We start from the raw sequence: 25,092 nt of genomic DNA, 5'->3' as shown, positions 1-25,092 counted from the left end.
TGAAACTATCAATGAAACAATGTTCCAAAACCAGTCAGAGTAACGAGGTTCCGAAAGGACACAAAGTTTTGGAGTAATGCAGCGGGTCAGGAGGCATCTCTGGAGAACATGGACAGGTAACTTTTTGGGTTCGGACTCTTCTTCAAATATTATATCGGTCTCCACCATCACCCCAGGCAGCAGGTCAGGCAGGAGATGCTTAGTTACTCCAGAACTTTGTATCCTTTTATGTAAACCAGCATCTGCAGTTCCTTGTTTCTAGCAAGGTTCAAAATTCAGTTTAGTTTCAATCCTTTGTCAATCGCATTAATGTTTTTGGTTTATTATTGTCAGGTGTACCAAGACACAGTGGAAAAACTTCATTTGCATGTTATCCAGTCAAATCATACTATATATCAGTACAATCAAGTCTTACACAATGTGGTGCAAAGAGAAAAATACCAGAGGGCTGAATGTGATGTTACAGCATTACAGTGTGAGCCGAATACAAAAAATACCAGATCCGCAATGATGTAGGTTGGAAGATGAGGACCCTGGTTTCTGGGAGGACCATTCCATAATCTGATATCAGCAGGGAAGAAGTTGTTCCTTCATGTGAGTAATTGCCTGCTCCATCAGAGTTCAATACAAAGGGTTGGTAACTTAAGATTGGTACAGTGGTAAAGTTGCTGCCTTACAGCACCAGAGACCTGGGTTCGATTCTGACTATGGGTGTTGTCTGTGCAGAGTTTGTACGTTCTTCCTGTGACTGCATGAATTTTCTCCTGGTGCTCCGATTTCCTCCCACACTCTAAAGACGTGTAGGTTTGTAGGTTAATTTGCTTCGGTAAAATTGTAAATGGTCCCGAGTGTGTAGAATAGTGATAGTGTACTGGGTGATTGGTGGTCGGCGTGGACTCAGTGTTACGCACTGTGTCTCTAAAGTCTAAACCAAGTGTTAGATCCTCTCACAAATTCTGATTTACCTATTTGGGTGGGATGATATCTCTTGCTCTGTGCCGTTAGAAACATAGAAAACAGGTGCAGGAGGAGGCCATTTGGCCCTTCGAGTCAGCACCGCCATTCATTGTGATCATGGCTGATCATTCACAATCAGTTTTCCTGTTCCTGTGAGGATGTAACTAGTAGAGTGGATAAGGGAGAACCAGTCGATGTGTTATATCTGGACTTTCAGAAGGCCTTCGACAAGGTCCCACATAGGAGATTGGTGTACAAACTTAAAGCACACGGTATTGAGGGTTCAGTGTTGAGGTGGATAGAAAATTGGTTGGCGGACAGGAAGCAAAGAGTAGGAATAAACGGGTCCTTTTCGGAATGGCAGGCAGTGACTAGTGGGGTACCGTAAGGCTCAGTGCTGGGACCCCAGTTATTTAGTGTATATTAATGATTTGGACGAGGGAATTGAATGCAACATCTCTAAGTTTGCGGATGACACGAAGCTGGGTGGCAGTGTTAGCTGCGAGGAGGATGCTAGGAGGCTGCAGAGTGACTTGGATAGATTAGGCGAGTGGGCAAATGCATGGCAGATGCAATATAATGTGGATAAATGTGAGGTTATCCACTTTGGCGGCAAGAACAGGAAAGCAGAGTATTACCTGAATGGTGAATGATTAGGAGAAGGGGAGATGCAACGTGACCTGGGTGTCATGGTGCACCAGTCATTGAAAGCAAGCGTGCAGGTGCAGCAGGCAGTGAAGAAAGCGAATGGTATGTTGGCATTCATAGCAAGAGGATTTGAGTTTAGGAGCAGGGAGGTTCTACTGCAGTTGTACAGGGCCTTGGTGAGACCGCACCTGGAGTATTGTCTGCAGGTTTGGTCTCCTAATCTGAGGAAAGACGTTCTTGCCTTAGAGGGAGTACAGAGAAGGTTCACTAGATTGATCCCTGGGATGGCGGGACTTTCATATGAAGAAAGACTGGATAGACTGGGCTTGTACTCGCTGGAATTTAGAAGACTGAGGGGGGATCTTATAGAAACATATAAAATTCTTAAGGGGTTGGAGAGGCTAGATGCGGGAAGATTGTTCCCGATGTTGGGGGAGTCCAGAACCAGGGGTCACAGCTTAAGGATAAGGGGGAAGTCTTTTAGGACCGAGATGAGAAAACATTTCTTCACACAGAGAGTGGTGAGTCTGTGGAATTCTCTGCCACCGAAGGTAGTTGAGGCCAGTTCATTGGCTATATTTAAGAGGGAGTTAGATGGGGCCCTTTTTGCTAAAGGGATCAGGGGGTATGGAGAGAAGGCAGGTACAGGTTACTGAGCTGGATGATCAGCCATGATCATATTGAATGGCGGTGCAGGCTCGAAGGGCCGAATGGCCTACTCCTGCACCTATTTTCTATGTTTCTAGTAACCTGTGCCTGCCTTCTCCCCATATCCCTTGATTCCGCTAGCCACTAGAGCTCTATCTAACCTGTTCTTCTGCCTCTATTTTTCTATTCTCTACCACTCTTCCTCCCTCCCCCCCCCATCAAACACCACCACCTTTGATGAATGGGGCACAAAACAGCCACGTGCAATCAAACAGTTTTTTTTCACTGCTGGGAGTTGTACCATGCATGGACTGTTCATGAACCATGGGAGCAAGGCTGCCTGTCTCAAGAGCTTTATGTAATCCTACATCATATCAGAGTTCACTGCACAAAAGCAGTCTGCTCCACCCAACATAGAAATGGTAGGAGGCAGCATTGACTTCAAATTTTCTTCTAACCTTTGCTTTTCTTTATGTCATGAATAAATGATCAACATATGTAAAAAACATGAATATGTTCCCTTTATAATATGCAATCCTGCAAAGTATTTGAAATTCAGTCAATCTTATTTTCGAATATCTTCAACAACCACAAATGCCTTGGACTGAATTTCAAAGATCTGAATGAAACCTTTAAATTAAAGAGGATTCTCATCTCAGTCCCAATGGCTGAGCCCTCATCCTGAGACTGTTACTTTAGTTTGGTTTAGTTTATTGTCACGTGTATCGAGATACAGTGAAAAGCTTTCATTGTGTGCTAACCAGCCAGTAGAAAGACTAGACATGATTACAACAGAACCATCCAGTATACAGATACACAATCATGTTTAGTGCAAGATAAAGTCTGATTAAAGATAGTCTGAGGGTCTACAGATAGTAGTTCACGACCGCTCTCTAATTGGTGATAGGATGGTTCAATTGCCTAATAACAGCTGGGAAGAAGGTAGAGACAAAATGCTGGAATGACTCACCGGGACAGGCTCCTCAGCGAGTACAGGCCCAGTGCCATCAAACGCTCATCATATGTGAACCTACTCATTCCTGGGATCATTCTTGTAAACCTCCTCAGGACCCTAGTATCTACCCTTTGATACCATGGGCTCTCATCTTCCTTAGCAGCCTCCCGTGTGGCACCTTATCAATGGCTTTCTGATAATCCAGGTAAACAACATCTCCTGCCTCTCCTTTGTCCTGCTACAGTATTTACTTCTTCAAAGAATTGCAGTAAATTTGTCAGGCAAGACCTACCCTTCTCAAAGCCATGCTGTCTTCGGCCTATTTTACCATGAACTAAGTATTCCGTAACCTCACCCTTTGAGGTATTTCTGCAGAGATGTAGTCTGGACTGCTGAGTTACTCCAGCTTTTTGTGTCTATCTTCGCTTTAAACCAGCATCTGCATTTCCTTCCTACACAGGAGATTCCACACAGAAGATGGTGATTATTTAGAATGAGCTTCCAGAGATGGTGGAGGCAGATACAGTTTTCGAGAAGGATAGGAAAGGTATCGGGATTTAGTTTAGTTTAGTTTAGAGACACTGTGCAGAAAAAGGCCCTACAGCCCACCGAGTCTGCACCAGTGATCCCCGCACATTTACACTATCCTGCACACACTGGGGACAATTTACACTTTTACCAAGCCAATTAACCTACAAACCTGTACGTCTTTGGAGTGTGGGAGGAAACCGAAGATCTCTGAGAAAACCCACAGTCACGGGGAGAATGTACAAACTCTGTACAGACAGCATTCGAGGTCGGGATCGAACCCGGGTCTCTGACGCTGCAAACGCTGTAAGGCAGCAACTCTACCCCAGCGCCACCGTGCCGCCCTAAAGGTGAGCAACTCCTTCGAGCTGGAATTGAACCAGCGACCTAAGGATAACTATGTTTCCACTACGGTCCTCTGATCTACCAACTGAGGTATCGAAGGAAAACCTTTGCAGGTTAACGCAGGTAAACCTTAAGGGGTTGGACATGTTCCCAATGTCGGGGGAGTCCAGAACCAGGGGCCACAGTTTAAGAATAAAGGGTAGGCCATTTAGAACGGAGATGAGGAAAACCTTTTTCAGTCAGAGAGTTGTAAATCTGTGGAATTCACTGCCTCAGAAGGCAGTGGAGGCCAATTTTCTGAATGCATTCAAGAGAGAGCTAGATAGAGCTCTTAAGGATAGCGGAGTCAGGGGGTATGGGGAGAAGGCTGGAACGGGGTACTAATTGAGAATGATCAGCCATGATCACATTGAATGGTGGTGCTGGCTCGAAGGGCCGAATGGCCTACTCCTGCACCTATTATCTATTGTCTATTGTCTAAATGGGATTAGCATGCTTCCATTAGAGTAGGTCAAGCAGCATCTCTAGAGGAGAGACACAAAATGCTGGAGTAACTCAGCGGGTCAATCAGCATCACTAGACAAAAAGGAACGGGTGACGTTTGGGGTCGAAACACTTCAGACTGAGAATCGAGGAAGAGCCCTTCCATACCTCCGTGTTTCCCTCTCCCCTGATTCTCAATCTGAAGAACAGTCTCAACCTGAAACATCACTTTCACTCCAGTATGCTGCCTGACCCGCTGAGTTACTCCAGCATTTTGTGCCTATCAACTTGAATTGATTATTTGAAAGATAAAGCTTGGAAACAGGAATTTAGTTTATTATTGTCATGTGCGCTGAGGTACAGTGAAAAGCTTTTTAATTGCATGCTGTCCAGTCAGTGAAAAGACTATATATATACATGATTTCAATCAAGCCGTGTACAGATACAGGTTAAAGGGTATAACGTTTAGTGCAAGATAATTAAAGATTTAAAAGAGCGGAGAGACACAAAATGCTGGAGTAACTCACTGGGACAGGCATTTTCCTTGGAAAAAAAAGGAATAGGTGACTTTTTAGGTGGAGACTCTTCTTCAGACTGAGAGTCAGGGGAAAGGGAAACAAGAGTCATAGACTGTGATTTCGAGAGACATAGAACAAATTAATGAAAGATATGCAAAAAAGTAATGATGATAAAGGAAACAGGCCATTGTTAGCTGTTTCTCAGTGAGAACAAGTATAGACAATAAGGCTCAACAAAATGATTTTGAAGCTGGTATGACTTGGGTGGGGGAGGGATGGAGAGAGACGAAGTGCACGGGTTACTTGAAGTTAGAGAAATCAACATTCATACTGCTGGGTTGTAAGCTGCCCAAGCAAAATATGAGGTGCTGTTCCTCCAATATGCGTTTGGCCTCACTCTGACAATGGAGGAGACCTAGGTCAATGTGGGAATGGGAATGGGGAATTAAAGTGTTTGGCAAACGGGAGATCAGGTAGGTCCAGGCGGACTGAGCGAAGGTTTTCAGCGAAACGATCGCCCAGTCTACATTTGGTCTCGCCGATGTATAAGAGTCCACATCTTGAACAACGGATACAGTAGATGAAGTTGGAGGACGTGCAAGTGAACCTCTGCCTCGCCTGAAAGGACTGTCAGGGTCCAACTCCAGCATTTTGTGTCTATCCTCGGTGTCATATGTTCATAGGTGATAGGAGTAGAATTGGGCCTATCAAGTAGCCTATCAAGTCTACTCTGCCATTCAATCATGGCTGATCTATCTCTCCCCCCTAACCCCATTCTCCTGCCTTCTCCCCATTACGCCTGACACCCGCACTCATCAAGAATCTATCTACCTCTGTCTTAAAACTAACTTGGCCTCCAGAGCCTTCTATGGCAAAGGATGGGGGGGTGGTGGTGGTCCTTGTGTTGCAGCATCCCGCCACTAGAGGCGGCGCAGGGCGCTTTGTGGGAGCTGAGGGGGGAGGGGATCCTGGTGTTGCAGCATCCCGCCACTAGGGGCGGCGCAGGGCGCTTTGTGGAGCTGAGGGGGGTCCTGGTGTTGCAGCATCCCGCCACTAGGGGCGGCGCAGGGCGCTTTGTGGGATCAGAGGCGGGGGATGTTTGTGTTGCAGCATCCCGCCACTAGAGGCGGCGCAGGGCGCTTTGTGGGAGCTGAGGGTGGAGGGGATCCTGGTGTTGCAGCATCCCGCCACTAGGGGCGGCGCAGGGCGCTTTGTGGGGTCAGGGTGGGGGTCCTTGTGTTGCAGCATCCTGCCACTAGAGGCGGCGCAGGGCGCTTTATGGGAGCTGAGGGGGGAGGGGATCCTGGAGTTGCAGCATCCCGCCACAAGAGGCGTCGCAGGGCGCTTTGTGGGATCAGGGGCGGGGGATGTTTGTGTTGCAGCATCCCGCCACTAGAGGCGGCGCAGGGCGCTTTGTGGGAGCTGAGGGGGGGTCCTGGTGTTGCAGCATCCCGCCACTAGAGGCGGCGCAGGGCGCTTTGTGGGAACTGAGGGGGGAGGGGATCCTGGTGTTGCAGCATCCCGCCACTAGAGGCGGCGCAGGGCGCTTTGTGGGAACTGAGGGGGGAGGGGATCCTGGTGTTGCAGCATCCCGCCACTAGAGGCGGCGCAGGGCGCTTTGTGGGAACTGAGGGGGGAGGGGATCCTGGTGTTGCAGCATCCCGCCACAAGAGGCGGCGCAGGGCGCTTTGTGGAAGCTGAGGGACGTCGGATCCTGGTGTTGCAGCATCCCGCCACTAGGGGCGGCGCAGGGCGCTTCCACCTTGCCGGCGTTGTTCGTCGGTCCGTGGAGGCGGTTGGAGCCAAGATGGCGGCGGGAGCGGCGCTGCGTGTCTGGGCCGGGAGGCTGCGGTTCCCCGGAGCCTGGGCCTGGGCCGGGCGGACAGCGCGATGCGGCGGCCGGGCCGCAGCCGGGGAGCGCCTGGAGCACACGGCCAGCGTGCGGGCGGAGCAGCAGCGGCCGCGGCGGGAGGAGGAGGAGGAGGAGGAGGAGGCGGCGGCGGGTAGGCAGTGTGTGCGGCACCGGCATAGAGCTCAGTTACACCGCGGTTCCGTTAGTTTACTTTAGTTTTAATTTGGGTTCGTTTACTGAAGTAGGCATACATTGATGAGATTGTAAAGTAGGTAGTTTAAGTTAGCTAGTTTCTTTTAGTTTTGTTAATTTAGTTTAGGGTTGCTGGTAGAGCCATGCCGCTCCTGGTGGGGTCACCCATGGCGGTAAGGTCGAGGGGGAGGTCCCTGACAAAGAACGATCCAACCAACACCCCTCAACGGTGGAACAGGTGGAGGACAACGGCTGGGAAGGCGGATGGATGAAGGCTGCGGCAGAAAAGGGTCTTGACTCCATGCCACTGGACCCTGATCCAGATCTGTCAAGGACCGTGTGTGTGGTGGCTGTCTGTGCACCAGCCTCCCCACGTTAAACAAAGTCACGCACAGGTTTCCTCGACCCAATGGAGAGGACAGTCATACTCGCTTCCAGTGACCGCCGATGATGATCTTGTATCTCATGTTGTACCTCATATTTCGCTTTGGCAGCTTGCAGCCCAGCGGTATGAACATTGACTTCTCCAACTTTAGATAGTTCCTCTGTCCCTCTCTTCCCCTCCCCCTTCCCAGTTCTCCCTCTATCTTCATGTCTCCACCTATATCCTTCCTTTGTCTCGCCCCCCTGACATCAGTCTGAAGAAGGGTCTCGACCCGAAACGTCACCCATTCCCTCTCTCCCGAGATGCTGCCTGACCTGCTGAGTTACTCCAGCATTTTGTGAATAAATACCTTCGATTTGTACCAGCATCTGCAGTTATTTTCTTATAATATCAGTCTGAAGGAGGGTCTCGATCCGAAACGGTCACCCATTCCTTCTCTCCTGAGATGCTGCCTGACCCGCTGAGTTACTCCAGCAATTTGTGAAATAAATACCTTCGATTTGTACCAGCATCTGCAGTTATTTTCTTACACTACATCTTGTATCTTGTGGTCATTACTTCCGAAGAGTCCACCAGGGACTACACTGGAAGCATCCTATTAGGGGATTGCACGTAAGGTCAAAGTGCGTGACGCATGGAGTCGCTCAAGGCAACTGGAGGACATGGCAGCTTACAGCATACACTACCAATACATGCAACACGGACATTCTTACCTTTAAAAAGCCGCCAAAGGCCAATTTTTGTACTGTAAAAAATGAGGAAGAAGCTGGAGGAAGAGGAACCAGGAGAAGGGCTGCCAAGCCCGCTGACGCAAGAAGCAGCTGGGAAGACGTCTGGCCAGCTGGCGGGAGAAGGGGGAAATGCGGCCAAGAAGGAAGGCAGGAGAGCAAGGCCAAGAAGCAGAGGGCTGCCGACCGGGGCGAGAAGAAGAGGAGGAGGAAAGGACGGGGTTGAGCGAGCTGGGAGACGAGCAGCGGGAAGAACCCGAGCCGAGGGGCCTGGAGGGTCTGCAGGGGCAGAAGCAGCGAGCGCTGGAGGTCGGCAACCTGCCGGGCCCTGAGGGTGAAGAGCCCAGGCCCTGCTCGACGGCCTTGACAGCAGACGCGGTGGAAGACGAGGAGCGGAATGTCGAGCCCGAAAAGGAGCCAGGGAGAGGCCGATCGGCAGTTGGGGCCGAGCAGCAGCAAGAGCTGCGCTGGGAGCCGAGGCGGAGGACCAGGCCACGGCTCTGCTCGGCAGCCCCAGCCTCGAGGTGTTGAGCGCCGGCCAAGTGGAAGCGGACCCCGGCTGACGGAGAGGGCGAGCGGGGATAGGGCTGGAGGGCCAGCAGGAGCAGCGAGGGGCCGAAGAACTGCAGGAAGCGAGGCGCGGAGCAGGGGCGTCGAGCCTGGAGGAGTAAGGAGCGCGGGAATGGGGAGAGGTGTCGGGACGCTCGGAGCACCGGCAGGGAGCCGGAGACGAGCTGATGGGAGAAGACCAGCCGGAGAGTCCGGGGAAAGCCGAGCTGCAGCAAAGTGCGGCCGCAACATTGAACTGCAGTACATGGCGTGCCCTCCAGTAGGCGTTGCGTGACAACAGTACGGGTCATGGGCTGTGACCTTGCCTGCCGTGCAACCACTCTATACCCACCAGGGACAATTTTGTTTTTTACATTTATCAAGCCAATTAACCTACATACCTGCACGTCTTTAGAGTGTGGGAGGAAACCGAAGATCTCGGAGAAAACCCATGGGGAGAACGTACAAACTCTGTATAGACAGCGCCCTTAGTCAGGATCAAACCCGGGTCTCCAGCGCTGCATTTGCTGTAAGGCAGCAACTCTACCGCTGCGCCACTGTGACCACCATCTGATGATGGTTTTGTTAGTTTAATTTAGTTAGTTTAATTTAGTTCATTTCTGTTTAGTGTAGATTGTTTAGATAGTTTTAAGTGAGCTAGTTTAATTTAGTTTAGTTAGTTTAAGTTCATTAGTTTATTTAGTTTGATTAAGTTAGTTAATTTAATTTCGTTCATTTTGTTTAGCTAGATTAATTTAGTTAGTTTGGGCTTATTTTAGTGTGGATCGTTTAGATAGTTTAAGTTAGTTTAATTTAGTTTAGTTAGTTTCAGTTCGCTAATTTATTAGATCGTTTAGATAGTTTAAGTTAGCTAGTTTCTTAGTTTCATTTAGTTAGTTTAAGTTAGTTAGTTTAGTTAGATTGGGATTAGGTCTCTGGGATAGGGGAGGAAACCAGAGCACCCGGAGAAAACCTACGCGGTCACAGGAAGAATGTACAAACTCCGTATAGACAGCACCCGAAGTCGGGATCGAACCGGGGTCTCTGGTGCAGCAACTCTACCGCTGCGTCGCTGTGCCGCCTCCAAAGGGTATGGTCACAATTTGCATAATGACCAAGAGGTTATTGATTTGTATCCCTGTAAACATTATGGCAAAAGAGAGAGTTAGGTTTAGCTCCAGGGCTAAAGGAATCAAGGGTTATAGGGGAAAAAGCAGGAACGGGGTACTGATTTTAAATGATCAGCCGTGATCATATTGAATGGTCCAAGGGCCAAATGGCCTCCTGCATCTATTTTTCTGTTTCTATATTTCTAAGAAGTTGACCCTTCCACCCACATGGCCTCCCCAATCCCAGGCTTTAGGTTTGGGATCTTGCTGATGAATGCTAACATTGAGTTTAATTTGTTGTTCAGATTTACAGACTCTACTCCAAGAGTTTCCACAGCCTAAAGACCTGCTGACTCAGGTTATACAACGAGCTCTGAAAGTTTCTGATGTGAAGGATCGCATTGTCTACAAATCTTTCCAAGGACCTACTAAAGTAAGGTTTTCTTCCATCTTTATTTCCATCGTAATGTAAATTATATTTGGTCGATCTCTGGGTAGGATCTGTGGATGCCCCTTGATTCCACACACCCCAGCTCTGCATCCATATCATTGACACCTGGGAATCTGAAGAAGCGTCTTGACCCGAGACATCACCCATCCTTCTATCCAGTGATGCTGCCTGTCCCGCTGAGTTACTCCAGCATTTTGTGTCTATCTTCGGTTTAAACCAGCATCTGCAGTTCCTTCCTGCATCATTGATACCTGGGTTACTGGACATGCAATACATAGCTCCGTGTTACTGTTGCTTGGGTTTGCATTAAGCTGATGTTTGCAGCTTTCGGTGTGTTGTTTAGCAGAGGCAAATGACCGTGAATATTTGTTTAGAGAATTACAGCATGGAAACAGGCTCTTCAGCCCCTCAAGTCTATGCTAACCTGTTCACACTGGTTCTATGTTATCCCCCTTTTGCATCCACTCCTTACGCACTGGAGGCCAGTTAATCTACAAATCTGCCTTTTTGTAGATTCCCTGGGAGTTGTAGTTTCCCCCCACATCATGGATGTGGGGGGAAACTGGAGCACCCGGAGTAAACCCACGTGGTCACAGGGAGAATATGCAAATTCCACAGACACATCACCCAAGGTCAGGATCGAAGGTGGGGCTCTGGCATTGTATGGTCTATCAGCTGAGTTTCTTATTTTTTAATATTTCATTACGACATATAAGGCAGCTATTCCGCACGTTGAATATTTGCATTCCCCCGTCTAACTTTTCCTGTGACCTATTTTGTTTCTGCCCGTCTATTCCACCCTCTACACCCACCACATCAGGAGTAATTTACAGTAAACACAAGGAACTGCAGAAGCTGGAATCTTGCATTGAACATAAAGTGCTGGAATAACTTTGCAGGTCAGGCAGCATCTCTGGAGAATATGGATAGGTGACATGGTCTGAACCCTTCTTCAGACTGATTTAGAGGGGAGAAAGCTGGAAAGGAAGTGGGAGCGGTATAAAATTTGGCAAGTGATGGGTGGATACAGGCGAGGGGAGATTTGATTGGCAGATGGCTGGACAATGGCTAGAGATGAAAAAGAGTCAAAAAAGTGTAAAATAAGGAGAAGTGCTAAGGCATGAAATTTGGAGGAAGGTACATAGGTGGGAGGGCGGGAATAGGTGTGCATCAGGGTGGGGCAAAGGGAAGAATAGTTAAGCTGCCAGCATGTCTTGGATGTGGGAATGAGTGGAGAAACCCATGTGGTCACAGGGAGAATGTGGAATCTATAATAGCATTGGGAGATCTGGATGGAGTTGTGAGGCACAAGTACGAGCTGTTGAAACCTTGTGTCCCATGTGAACAACCTCATTCAATTATGTATCTCCATTGTGAGCCTGAGGTCCTTCTGGTCACTGTTCCTCATATGCTGACATGAGGCTTTCCCCAAATTACTGTTCTTTGTAAAAAGATGTTTCGGGTCTCGACCTGAATTGTCATCTACAACATGTTCTCCAGAGATGCTACCCGACCTACTGAGTTACTCCAGCACCTTGTGTCCTTTTGTGTATTAACCAGCATCTAGAGTTCCTTGTATCCACATTTTTAACGGTTCTTCATATGTGAGCCAAAAGAGCAGTTCTTAGCATTCAGCCATGTCCACATCCCATAAATGTATAAATGAACAAAAAGAATAGTCAGTGTGGATTTCAAAAGGGAAAACATTGTCTGGCCAACTTTACTAAATTTTTTAAACAGGCAACAGTGAAACTTGACATTGTCAATACAGTGGATGTGATTTACCTAGATTTTCAAGCGGCTTCTGATAAGATCCACCACAACTAATATGGCAGGGGGATGGGAACAAGAGCAGAGAGACAGAGGGGTATAAAGTGAGGGTAGAAACAATAGGTAGCAAGGTGAAAAGTAAAAGTGGCAGGCAGACAAATCCAGGGCAAAAATCAAAAAGGACCACTTTGCAACATAATTATATAAGGGGCAAGAGTGTTATAAAAACAAGCCTGAAGGCTTTGTGTCTCAATCCAAGGAGTATTCGGAATAAGGTGGATGAATTAAATGTGGAGATTGTTGTTAATGATTATGATGTAGTTGGGATTACGGAGACGTGGCTCCAGGGTGACCAAGGCTGGGAGCTCAACATCCAGGGATATTCTATATTCAGGCGGGATAGACAGAAAGGAAAAGGAGGTGGGGTAGCGTTGCTGGTTAGACAGGAGATTAACGCAATGGAAAGGAAGGACATTAGCTCGGAGGATGTGGAATCGATATGGGTAGAGCTGCGAAACACTAAGGGGCAGAAAACGCTAGTGGGAGTTGTGTACAGGCCACCTAACAGCAGTAGTGAGGTTGGGGATGGCATCACGCAGGAAATTAGAAATGCATGCACCAAAGGTGCAGCAGTTATAATGGGTAACTTCAATCTACATATAGATTGGGTGAACCAAACTGGCAGGGGTGCTGAGGAAGAGGATTTCTTGGAATGTTTGCGAGATGGTTTTCTAAACCAACATGTCGAGGAACCAACGAGAGAGCAGGCCATTCTAGACTGGGTATTGAGTAATGAGGAAGGGTTAGTTAGCAGTCTTGTGCGAGGCCCCTTGGGCAAGAGTGATCATAATATGGTGGAGTTCTTCATTAGGATGGAGAGTGACAAAGTCAATACAGAAACAAGTGTTCTGAACTTAAAGAAAGGTAACTTTGAGGGTATGAGGCGTGAATTGTCCAAGATAGACTGGCAATTGATGCTGAAAGGGTTGACGGTGGACATGCAATGGAAGGCATTTAAAGGTCGCATGGATGAACTACAACAAGTGTTCATCCCAGTTTGGCAAAAGAACAAACCAGGAAAGGTAGTGCATCCGTGGCTAACAAGGGAAATCAAGGATAGTATTAAAACAAAAGATGAAGCATACAGATTAGCCAGAAAAAGTAGCATACCAGAGGACTGGGAGAAATTCAGAGTCCAGCAGAGGAGGACAAAGGGCTTAATTAGGAAAGGGAAAATAGATTATGAGGGAAAACTGGCAAGGAACATCAAAACTGACTGCAAAAGCTTTTATAGATATGTGAAGAGAAAAAGATTAGTTAAGACAAATGTAGGTCCCTTGCAGTCGGAAACAGGTGAATTGATCATAGGGAACAAGGAGATGGCAGACCAATTGAACAAATACTTTGGTTCTGTCTTCACTAAGGAAGACATAAACCGTCTGCCGGAAATAGCGGGGGACCGGGGGTCTAATGAGATGGAGGAACTGAGGGAAATCCAGGTTAGTCGGGAAGTGGTGTTAGGTAAATTAAATGGATTAAAGGCAGATAAATCCCCAGGGCCAGATAGGCTGCATCCCAGAGTGCTTAAGGAAGTAGCCTCAGAAATAGTGGATGCATTAGTGATAATTTTTCAAAACTCTTTAGATTCTGTAGTAGTTCCTGAGGATTGGAGGGTAGCTAATGTAACCCCACTTTTTAAAAAGGGAGAGAGAGAGAAAACGGGGAATTATAGACCAGTTAGCCTAACATCGGTAGTGGGGAAAATGCTAGAGTCAGTTATCAAAGATGTGATAGCATCACATTTGGAAAGTGGTGAAATCATCGGACAAAGTCAGCATGGATTTACAAAAGGCAAATCATGTCTGACGAATCTTATAGAATTTTTCGAGGATGTAACTAGTAGAGTGGATAAGGGAGAACCAGTCGATGTGTTATATCTGGACTTTCAGAAGGCCTTCCACAAGGTCCCACATAGGAGATTGATGTACAAACTTAAAGCACACGGTATTGAGGGTTCAGTGTTGAGGTGGATAGAAAATTGGTTGGCGGACAGGAAGCAAAGAGTAGGAATAAACTGGTCCTTTTCGGAATGGCAGGCAGTGACTAGTGGGGTACCGCAAGGCTCAGTGCTGGGACCCCAGTTATTTACAGTGTATATTAATGATTTGGACGAGGGAATTGAATGCAACATCTCTAAGTTTGCGGATGACAGGAAGCTGGGTGGCAGTGTTAGCTGCGAGGAGGATGCTAGGAGGCTGCAGAGTGACTTGGATAGATTAGGCGAGTGGGCAAATGCATGGCAGATGCAATATAATGTGGATAAATGTGAGGTTATCCACTTTGGCGGCAAGAACAGGAAAGCAGAGTATTACCTGAATGGTGATCGATTGGGAGAAGGGGAGATGCAACGTGACCTGGGTGTCATGGTGCACCAGTCATTGAAAGCAAGCATGCAGGTGCAGCAGGCAGTGAAGAAAGCGAATGGTATGTTGGCATTCATAGCAAGAGGATTTGAGTTTAGGAGCAGGGAGGTTCTGCTGCAGTTGTACAGGGCCTTGGTGAGACTGCACCTGGAGTATTGTGTGCAGTTTGGAATTTAGAAGACTGAGGGGGGATCTTATAGAAACATATAAAATTCTTAAGGGGTTGGAGAAGCTAGATGCGGGAAGATTGTTCCCGATGTTGGGGGATTCCAGAACCAGGGGGCACAGCTTAAGGATAAGGGGGAAGTCTTTTAGGACCGAGATGAGAAAACATTTCTTCACACAGAGAGTGGTGAGTCTGTGGAATTCTCTGCCACAGAAGGTAGTTGAGGCCAGTTCATTGGCTATATTTAAGAGGGAGTTAGATGTGGCCCTTTTTGCTAAAGAATCAGGGGGTATGGAGAGAAGGCAGGTACAGGTTACTGAGCTGGATGATCAGCCATGATCATATTGAATGGCGGTGCAGGCTCGAAGGGCCGAATGGCCTACTCCTCCACCTATTTTCTATGTTTCTACAACAGACAAATGACAAGTGTTATATACTGTCTAGCCAGGAAATAAGTGGCAGAGTGGATTGCTAGCTGCCTTCAAGGCAGAAAGCAGAGCAAGAGTAAAGGGTAGTTATTCACGATGGAAGAAATTGGGAGTGGTGTTCCACAAAGATCAGTGAAGGGACACTGGTGTCATCAATATTTAGTAATGAACTAGACTCTGGAATTAAAATTGCGATTTCCAATTTTGCGCATTTTATTAAATTAGGGTTGGAGATAGTCAGACCATCAATAAACTTGCAGTTAGAGCAAATAGTTGCTAAAAGATGCCCAATATATCTATGTGTGAGATTTCTCCATTACGATCCCTGTGTCCAATCCTGCTCACCAGCAGGACACACCCCAGAGGTGCTGGCAGGAGGAAATAGTCCTTGAAGTTCTCCATGTATAGGAAAGAACTGCAGATGCTTGTTTAAATCAAAGGTAGACACAAAATGCTGGAGTAACTCAGCGGGACAGGCAGCATCACTGGATAGAAGGAATGGGTGACGTTTCGGGTCGAGGCTCTTCAGTCTGAAGAAGGGTCTCGACCAGAACCGTCACCCATTCTTTCTCGTCAGAGAAGCTGTCTGTCCCGCTGAGTTACTCCAGCATTTTGTGTCTATCTTCGGGTTAAACCAGCATCTACTTACTGTTCCTTCCTACACATATTAGTATCCTCCGGTCATTCTGCACCCATTTAGACTCTTACTTTCTAAGAAATAAGGCGGCACAGTGGCGCAGCGGTAGAGTTGCTGCCTTACAGCGCCAGAGACCTCGACTCAATCCAGACTACGGGTGCTGTCTGTATGGAGTTTTTACGGTCTCCCCGTGACCGTGAGTTTTCTCCGGGTGCTCCGGTTTCCTCCCACAATCCAAAGACGTACAGGTTTGTAGGTTAATTGGCGTCAGTAAATTGTAAATTGTCCCTAGCATGTAGAATAGTGCTAAGGTACAATGTAATCGCTGGTTGTCGAGGACTAGGTGGGCTGAAGGTCCTGTTTCCACACTGTATCTCTAATGTCTAAATATGTTGCCTCCTTAATCCTCATACCAAAATATATCATTTAGCTACATTGAAAAACATAATTTGTCAATACCTTGTCCATTATGCAAATTTATCATTGTCATTCAGTATTTTCTTACTGCACTTAGTATTAACCACAATCCTAAATTTGATGTAAAATTTGAAATCATACTTAAGGTTACCAAAGTCAAATTGTTCATATCAATAAAGATAAATAGTGGGCCCAGAGTGCATCAAAGTAGTGCATTGTGGAGCCAATGTTTATCAACTTCCCACCCACAGCAATCTGAGTCTCCTCAGAGTTAGTTTAGTTTAGAGATGCAGCACGGAAACAGGCCCTTCAGCCCACCGAGTCCTCACCGATCGGCAGTCCCCGCACATTAACACTACCCTACACACACTAGAGATAATTTTACATTTACAACTTTAGATAGTTCCTCTGTCCCTCTCTTCCCCTCCCCCTTTCTAGATCTCCCTCTATCTTCCTGTCTCCACCTATATCCTTCCTTTGTCCCGCCCCCCTGACATCAGTCTGAAGAAGGGTCTCGACCCGAAACGTCACCCATTCCTTCTCTCCTGAGATGCTGCCTGACCTGCTGAGTTACTCCAGCATTTTGTGAATAAATACCTTCGATTTGTACCAGCATCTGCAGTTATTTTCTTAATTTACACCAAGCCAATTCACCTACGTACCTGTACGTCTTTGGAATGTGGGAGGAAACCGAAGATCTCGTAGAAAACCCACACAGGTCACAGGGAAAACATACAAACACCGTACAGACAAGCGCCTGTAATCAGGATCAACTCAGGGTCTCTAGCGCCGTAAGGCGGTAGCTCTGTTAGGACAGGGACTGTGTTCTCAGCAATATTGACCTATAATATTTTATAACATTGCCAGGCAGTATACTGGAATCTTTTGCAAGCTATTTGTGACCCGATCCTATGATTTACTTTGGAACTTTACAGCTTTCTCTTTCTTTGCAAAGAAAACTCTCCTATACCTATCTTGGCCACGGAAACTGGTGATAAAGGGTTACGGTGCAAGGAAGGTTGAAGCAGAGAAGCATGCTGCAGCAGTTGCCTGTGGCATTTTCAAGGTATGATTTCATTGCTTATTGAATCCAATGAATTCTCACAGTTTGGGCGGAGAGACACAATACTTCAGTTTACTTTCCTTGTAGGTATCTGAGTTGAGGAGCCGCAGCAAGCTTCCTGATGAGTTAAAGTGAGATATTTTGCTGCAATTTCTAATCACGTTTCTTGTTGCTTTCTTATCCCTGCAAAAGGTTTAGGTTTATGATTGTACGTATACCGAGGTACAGTGAAAAGCTTTATTTTGCATACTGTCCAAACAAATTAGATAATATAATTAAATCAGACTCTCAAGTACAATAGGTAGGTAGGGCAAAGAGGAAGACACAGAGTGCAGAATATTGTTCTCAGCATTGTAGCGCATCAGTTCCAGAGACAAAGTCCAATGGGGGTAGTGAATTTGGCTCCTTATCACAGGACAAGAGGGCTGGGATAAAGTAAAAAATCAATGCCCAAACATGCATTAGTGGGGACAGACACAAAAGACTGAGGTAACTCAGCAGGTCGGGCAGCATCTCTGGAGAAAAGAAATAGGTCGAGTACAGGACAAGAACAGGCCCTTTGGACCACAATGTCTGCGCAGAACATGATGCCAAGGACATCACTTATCTACCTGCACATAACCCATATCGCTCCATTCCCTGCATATCCACGTATCTATTCAAAGGTCTCTTACATGTCACTATCGTATCTGCTTCAACCACCACACCAAGCACTCACCACCCACTGTAAAACAAAATTGGCCCACACATCTATATAATAAAACTCTCGTTTGTTTGTCCCTGAACTACAGCCAAAACGGTACACGATAGCGTGACAATTTTAGGCCCACCTTACTCACCGTCGTCCCTTTGGTGCTAACGGAAGAGGTTTCATTGAAATCGGTGTTATGTTTTTAAAGTTATTCACATTTTAAAGTGTAAATCTATCTCCTAGGGAAGGAGGGAGGGAGGGGGGAGGAGGGATAAGGGAGGCTGAGGGGGATGGAGTGGGGGAGGGGAGGGGAGGGGGGAAGAGGAGGGGGAAAGAGGAGGGGAGGAGAGGGGGAGAGGGTGCTGCACCAATGCAGGAGAGGTTTGGGCCCAACGGGTCCACTTGGTCTAGTCTCCTTTAAATATTGCCCCTCTCACCTTAAAGCTATGCCCTCTAGTGTTTGATTTTTTCATACCGGGATAAGGATCCGAACTGTTTACCCGATCTATGTTTCATAATTTTCTGTACTTCTACCAGGTCTACCCACAACCTCTGGCATTCCAGAGAAAACAATCCAAATCTGTCCCTGTAGCTAATGTCCCCTGATCCAGGCAACGCTCTGGTAAACTCCCTCTGCACCCTTTCCAAAGCTTCCACACACTTCTTGTAATAGGGTGAGCAGAACTGTGTTCTGATCTGGGCAATTGTGTTCAGTTCTGGGCACCATGTTATAGGAAAGATGATGTCAAGCTAGAAAAGATACAGAGAAGATTTACGAGTATGTTACATAGAAACAGAGAAACATAGAAAATAGGTGCAGGAGGAGGCCATTTGGCCCTGTGAACCAGCACCGCCATACGTTGTGATCATGGCTGATCATCCACAACCTGTGCCTGCCTTCTCCTAATGTCCCTTGATAAAGCTCTATCTAACTCTTTTAAATTTATCAAGTGAATTGGCCTCCACTGCCTTCTATGGCAGAGAATTCCACAAATTCACAACTCTCTGGATGAAAAGGTTTCTTCTCACCTCAGTTTTAAATGGCTTCCCCTTTATTCTTAGACTGTGGCCCCCGGTTCTGGACTCCCCCAACATTGGGAATATTTTTCCTGCATCTAGCTTGTCCAGTACTTTGATAATTTTATACGTTTCTATAAGATCCCCTCTCATCCTTCTAAATTCCAGTGTTGCCTGGACTAGATGGTTTGAGCTACATGGAGAGTTTGAGTAGGCTGTAACTCTTCCTTGGAGCGCAGGAGGCTGAGGGGAGATCTTATAGAGGTGTACAAAATCATGAGAGGGATAGATCGGGTAGATGCAGTCTCTTGCCCAGAGCAGGTGCATCGAGGACCAGAGGACAAAGGGTTTAAGGTAAAGGGAAAAAGATTTATTAGGAATCTGAAGGGTAACCTTTTCACATAATTGTTGGGGGGGTGGGGGTGTATGGAACAAGCTGCCAGAGGAGGTAGTTGAGGCTGGGACTATCCCAATGTTTAAGAAACAGTTAGACAGGCACATGGATAGGACTGGTTTGGAGGGATATGGACCAAACACAGGCAGTTGGGACGAGTGTAGCTGGGGCATGTTGGCCGGTGTGGCCAAGTTGGGCTGAAGGGCCTGTTTCCACACTATTACTCTATGACTACGAGAACTGCACACAATAAATGCTTTTAATTGCACACAATGGTTTTTAAGACTGTGCACTTTCTGGTTGTGTTTTGGGCAGCAATGGGGCCTTCTTGGACCAAAGAACCAGCTCTTCCGAGCTCAAGAATACGTGCAACTGGCTGCAAAGTTTGCTGACGGACGACCACAGGTGGGTCTGATGGGGGATAGTGAAGAGGTGGACGAGATGGTGGAAGAAGGGATAATGGACTGTACAGACTTCCTCTCACTCACAGACAACGACCCCCATGACAAGCCTTCATCAAGGTCAGAATGGTGGCTGTTTTAACCTGCTTTTGCATTTGAGTGTTATCTGCCTGAAGGGCCACTGTGTCATCATATTTCAAGAATGACGTTGATCAGTGCTTCTTAAACTATTTCAGTGTCATTCACCATTGAGTCTTTATCACAAACTTTCATTCACCCTCGACTAAATTTTCTTATGTTTTTTGGTAATTTTTGTCTTATTCTCCCTTGTGTATAATTTTATATATATATTAAGTCATTCACCCTTCATTCACCCCAAAATAATTTCATTCAGCCTTGGGTGAACCATTCACCAGTTTAAGAAGCACTGATGTGGATGATTGTTTTGCAGTCGTTTTATTTATTCCATGCCTTTCACCACGTTTTATTGCCATATTTCACTATTTGGCCTTAAGTAGTTGAACCAGTCACAGAGCACAGAAACAGGCCCATCGGCCAACCTGTCCATGCCATCCCAGATGGCCCATCTAAGTTAATCCTATTTGCCCACGTTCAGCCCATATATCCCACTAAACCTTTCCCATCCATGTACCTGTCCAAATGTCTTTTAACTGTTGTTATTGTACCTGCGTCAACTATCTCCTCTGGCAGTTCGTTCCATATACCCTTTGTGTGAAAAAGTTGCTCGTCAGGATCCTATTAAATCTAGCCCTTCTTACTGTAACCCACATCCACTGGTTATTGATTCCCCTACTCTGGTAAAAGACTCTGTGCGTTCATGATTCCATCTATCTATTCCAAAGGGAGAGTAAGGGTTATGAAGAAGAGTCCATAAAGGTGACAACTGGTATTAGTTGCAGTTACTCAGAGGAAGGCGAGATACCACTAAGAGATGAAAATCATATTTATCAGTCCTGGTTCAGTGGGAGCACTATTTTCTCTGGTGTGGAATGTCCTGAATTCAGCTTCTGTTGTGGAGACTTGAGGATGTAATCTAGACTGAAAGAGAAAAAAAAGTTTAAATAACTTAGTATGTTAGCAGAGATGTAGTTAAAAGTACCAGGAGATTGGTGAGCAATGGCCTCTGAGAGGAATCTATTCACATACCTTTTATATCCAATGCATTTGCAATTCTGAGTACGCGACCGTCAGCATTTTGGGATTATTGACCAAAATCTCAACTGGATCTTAAATAGTTTGGTTACAGGAGTGGGTAAGAGACTGGATTTTCGGCAGTGAGTTATAGAGTGATACAGCATGGAAAGGGACTTCGGCCCAACTTGCCCACACCGGCCAATATGTCCCAGCAACACTAGTCCCACCTGCCTGCGTTTGGCCCATATCCCTCCAAACCTGTCCTATCCATATACCTGTCTAACTGTTTCTTAAAGTTGGGATAGTCCCTGCCTCAACTACCTCCTCTGGCAGCTCATTCCATCCACCCACCACCCTTTGTGTGAAAAAGTTACCCCTCGAATTCCTATTAAATCTTTTCCCCTTCATCTTAATACTATGTCCTTTGGTTCTCGATTCCCCTACTCTGGGACAAGAGACTCTGTGTGTCTACCCGATCTTACTCTGTTCCTTGTGTCCCAAAGGTTGCCACACTCGCACTGTGGAACTCATTGCCACAGACGGCTGTGGAGGCCAAGTCAGTGGATATTTTTATGGCGGAGACTGACAGATTCTTGATTAGTGTAGGAAAGTAACTGCAGATGCTAGTACAAATCGAAGGTATCCCAAAATGCTGGAGTAACTCAGCAGGTCAGGTAGCATCTAGGAGAGAAAGAATGGGTGACGTTTTGGGTCGAGACCCTTCTTCAGACTGATATCAGGGGGGGGAGGGACAAAGAAAGGATATAGGTGGAGACAGGAAGACAGTGGGAGAACTGGGAAGGGAGAGGGGAAGAGATTTTTGATTAGGAAGTATGTCGGGATGTGGGCAAAAGCAGGAAAATGGGGTTGAGAGGGAAAGATAGATCAACCATGATTGAATGGCGGAGTAGACTTGATGGGCTGAATGGCCTAATTCTGTTCCTCGAACATTTGAAGGCACAAATCAGGAGCATTATGGTGAGCCATCCATTTGCCTGGATGATTGTGTATCCCACAACAAGGACAAAAGAGGTTTCTTGATGAGCACCCCATCATCCACCCAAAACATTTAAACCACATTGACATACAATGGCTGCTATAAAATTTTCCAAATTTACTGGCAGTACCTTCCCAACCAGTGTCCTCGAACACCAAGAAGACTAAGGTCACACAAATAATAGCTCTATTGCAAATGTTCTATTGCAATTTTGTTCTAATGCAATAATGTTCTATTGCAATTTTGTTTTGTTTACATTTAGAAACATAGAAAGTAGGTGCAGGAGCAGGCCATTCGGCCCTTTGAGCCTGCACCACCATTCAATATGATTATGGCTGATCATCTAGAATCGGTACCCCGTTCCTGCTTTTTCCCCATATTTGATTCTGTTAGCCCTATGAGCAATAACTAACTCTCTCTTGAATACATCCAGTGAATTGGCCTTCACTGCCTTCTGTGGCAGAGAATTCCACAGAGTCACAACTCTCTTGGTGAAAATGTTTTTCCTCATCTCAGTCCTAAGCCCCTTATTCTTAAACTGTGACCCCTGATTCTGGACTCCCCCAACATCAGGAACATTTTTCTTGCATCTAGCTTGTCCAATCCCTTAAGAATTTTATATGTTTCTGTACGATCCCCTCTCATCCTTCTAAATTCCAGTGAATATAAGCCCAGTCGATCCATTCTTTCATCGTTTGTCAGTCCTGCCATCCCGGGAATTAACCTGGTGAACCTACGCTGCATCCCCTCAATAGCAAGAATGTCCTTCCTCAACTTAGGAGACCAGAACTGCACACAATACTCCAGGTGTGGTCTCACCAGGGCCCTGTACAACTGCAGTAGGACCTTGCTCCTATACTCAAATCCTCACGCTATGAAGGCCAACATGCCATTTGCTTTCTTCACTGCCTGCTGTACCTGCATGCTTACTTTCAGTGACTGATGTACAAGGACACCCAGGTCTCGTTGCACCTCTGCTTTTCCTAACCTGACACCATTCCGATAATAATCTGCCTTCCTGTTCTTGCCACCAAAGTGGATAACCTCACATTTATCCACATTATACTGCATCTGCCATGCATTTGCCCACTCATCCAACCTACCCAAGTCATCCTGCAGCCTCATAGCATCCTCCTCGCAGCTCACACTGCCACCCAGCTTTGTGTCATCCGCATCTTATTTTTAGTTGGACTACTTACGTTTGAAGGTAATTGGATGAATACTTTACAGGAATGTAGAGCTTTGTCAGTGTCAAAGATTTCTATTGGGAGGATATGAGTGGAGACTGTATTTAAGTTCCCATGTGGGCATTGAGGCTCCATGTGTCCATCTACATGGTTATGAAGACACAATGCTCAGCTGTCCTCCCTGGCAGTAACGGGTGTAATACCCCTACCATCTGTTAGAATCATAGAGTCATACAGTCGGCCCAACTTGCCCATGCCGACCAGCATGTCCCATCTACACTAGTCCCACCTGCTTGTGTTTGGGCCCGTGTCCCTCTAAACCTGTCTTATCCATGTACCTGCCTAAATGTCTTTTAAATGTGGTTATAGTCCCTGCCTCAGCTACCTCCTCTGGCAGCTTGTTCCATATACCCACTGTCCTTTGTGTAAATCTGTTCTTGGTAATTGCAGTGATGTTTTTCTTGTAATTGTTTGAATTTTGTCGTTGGGGCATCGGTGCTCCTGTACACGGTGTCTGCAGGTTTTGCAGCCATGGGGAGAAGTAGATACATGGCGACAACCACTTCAAAGACCATTATAGTTGGAGACAATATTTTAAGATGGATGTGGAAGTTGGAAGGAGAGGGTCCAGAGGAGGTTTACAAGAATAATCCCAGGAATGAGTGGGTTAACATATGATGAGCGTTTGACGACACTGGGCCTGTACTCGCTGGAGTTTGGAAGAATGAGGGGGGAACATCATTGAAGCATACCAAATAGTGAAAGGCTTGGATAGAGTGAATGTGGAGAGTATAATAGACAATAGGTGCAGAATTAGGCCATTCGGCCCTTCCCACCAGCACCACCATTCACTGTGATCATGGCTGATCATCCACAATCAGTGCCCCGTTTCTGCCTTCTTCCCATATCCCTTGACTCCGCTATCTTTAAGAGCTCTATCTAACTCTCTTGAAAGCATCCAGAGAATTGGCTTCCACTGCCTTCTGAGGCAGAGAGTTCCACAGATTCACAACTCTCTGGGTGAAAAAGTTCTTCCTCATCTCCGTTCTAAATAGCCTACCCCTTATTCTTAAACTGGCCCCTTGTTCTGGACTCCCCCAACATCGGGAACATGTTTCCTGCCTCTAGCGTGTCCAATCCCTTAATAATCTTATATGTTTCAATAAGATCCTGCTCATCCGTCTAAATTCCAGTGTATACAAGCCCAGTCGCTCCATTCTCTTTCAGGATGTTTCAGAGGATGTCACGGGGTGGTGAATCTGTGGAATTCTTTGCCACAAAAGGCTGTGGAGGCCGTCAATTGATATTTTTAAAGCAGAGATAGATAAATTCTTGAATAGTATGGGTATCAGGAGTTATGGGGAGAAGGCAGAGTTAGGAGAGATAGATCAGCCGTGATTGAATGGCGGAGTGGACGATGGGCCGATTCTGCTCCTTATTACCTATCACCATATAAATTGTCCTGTTTTTTTGTGTAGTGCTAGTGCACGAGGTGATCGCTGGCCATTGTAGACTCGGTGGGCCGAAGGGCCTGTTTCTGGGCTATATCTCTAAAGTCTAAAGACTGGAGGGTGCTTGGGACGGACCTTGGACCCTACCCCTTGATGTTAGTTCCCTCTGTGACAGCATAATCGTTACATCAGAACTGCTGCCATGACTTCACAATGTCTCATTTTGCCATCATCCTGTAGGATTGTTCTAGAACATTATTTGTGTTTGTATGCATTCAGTTTAAAATATTCATGGCTCTGTAGAACCAGAGTTTGATCGCTTGCTTCTCTCCCTGAGCCTGCTGTTCGTGTGGGTCAGTGCTGACATTGATTTTGATTACCTTTTAGCAGAAGAGGGCAAGGGACCATGCCCGACAATTCCATTGCAATGCGTGCTCTCACCCAGTTCCCTGAGCCCAAGAACCTCTTGTCGAAGGTCATACAGATAGCAACAACCTCCTCCACTATCACAGTGAGTAAAATGGAATCATTTCCATTAGTTTAGAGA

At 46.5% G+C, this 25,092-nt stretch overlaps 1 protein-coding gene across 4 annotated transcripts in view; it reads left to right on the top strand.

Moving 5' to 3' along the window:
* The first annotated feature begins 6,849 nt into the window (after positions 1-6,849).
* Positions 6,850-25,092, top strand: part of dhx30 (DEAH (Asp-Glu-Ala-His) box helicase 30) — a 66,670-nt gene continuing 48,427 nt past the window's right edge. Inside the window, exons 1-5 of one of the 4 annotated variants that reach the window (XM_078398349.1) lie at positions 6,850-7,085; positions 10,203-10,330; positions 17,145-17,255; positions 19,670-19,875; positions 24,936-25,056. In XM_078398349.1, coding sequence (XP_078254475.1) covers positions 6,890-7,085; positions 10,203-10,330; positions 17,145-17,255; positions 19,670-19,875; positions 24,936-25,056 — 762 coding nt within the window. In that variant the 5' untranslated portion in view covers positions 6,850-6,889. Of the gene's footprint in view, positions 7,086-10,202; positions 10,331-17,124; positions 17,256-19,669; positions 19,876-24,932; positions 25,057-25,092 lie in introns of those variants that run through there. The other 3 variants (XM_078398348.1, XM_078398351.1, XM_078398350.1) reach the window with 3 other exon arrangements.

Source organism: Rhinoraja longicauda, chromosome 4 (assembly GCF_053455715.1).
Source record: "Rhinoraja longicauda isolate Sanriku21f chromosome 4, sRhiLon1.1, whole genome shotgun sequence".
Classification (NCBI taxonomy): domain Eukaryota; kingdom Metazoa; phylum Chordata; class Chondrichthyes; order Rajiformes; family Arhynchobatidae; genus Rhinoraja; species Rhinoraja longicauda.
This window is presented reverse-complemented; position numbering and strand designations above follow the sequence as displayed.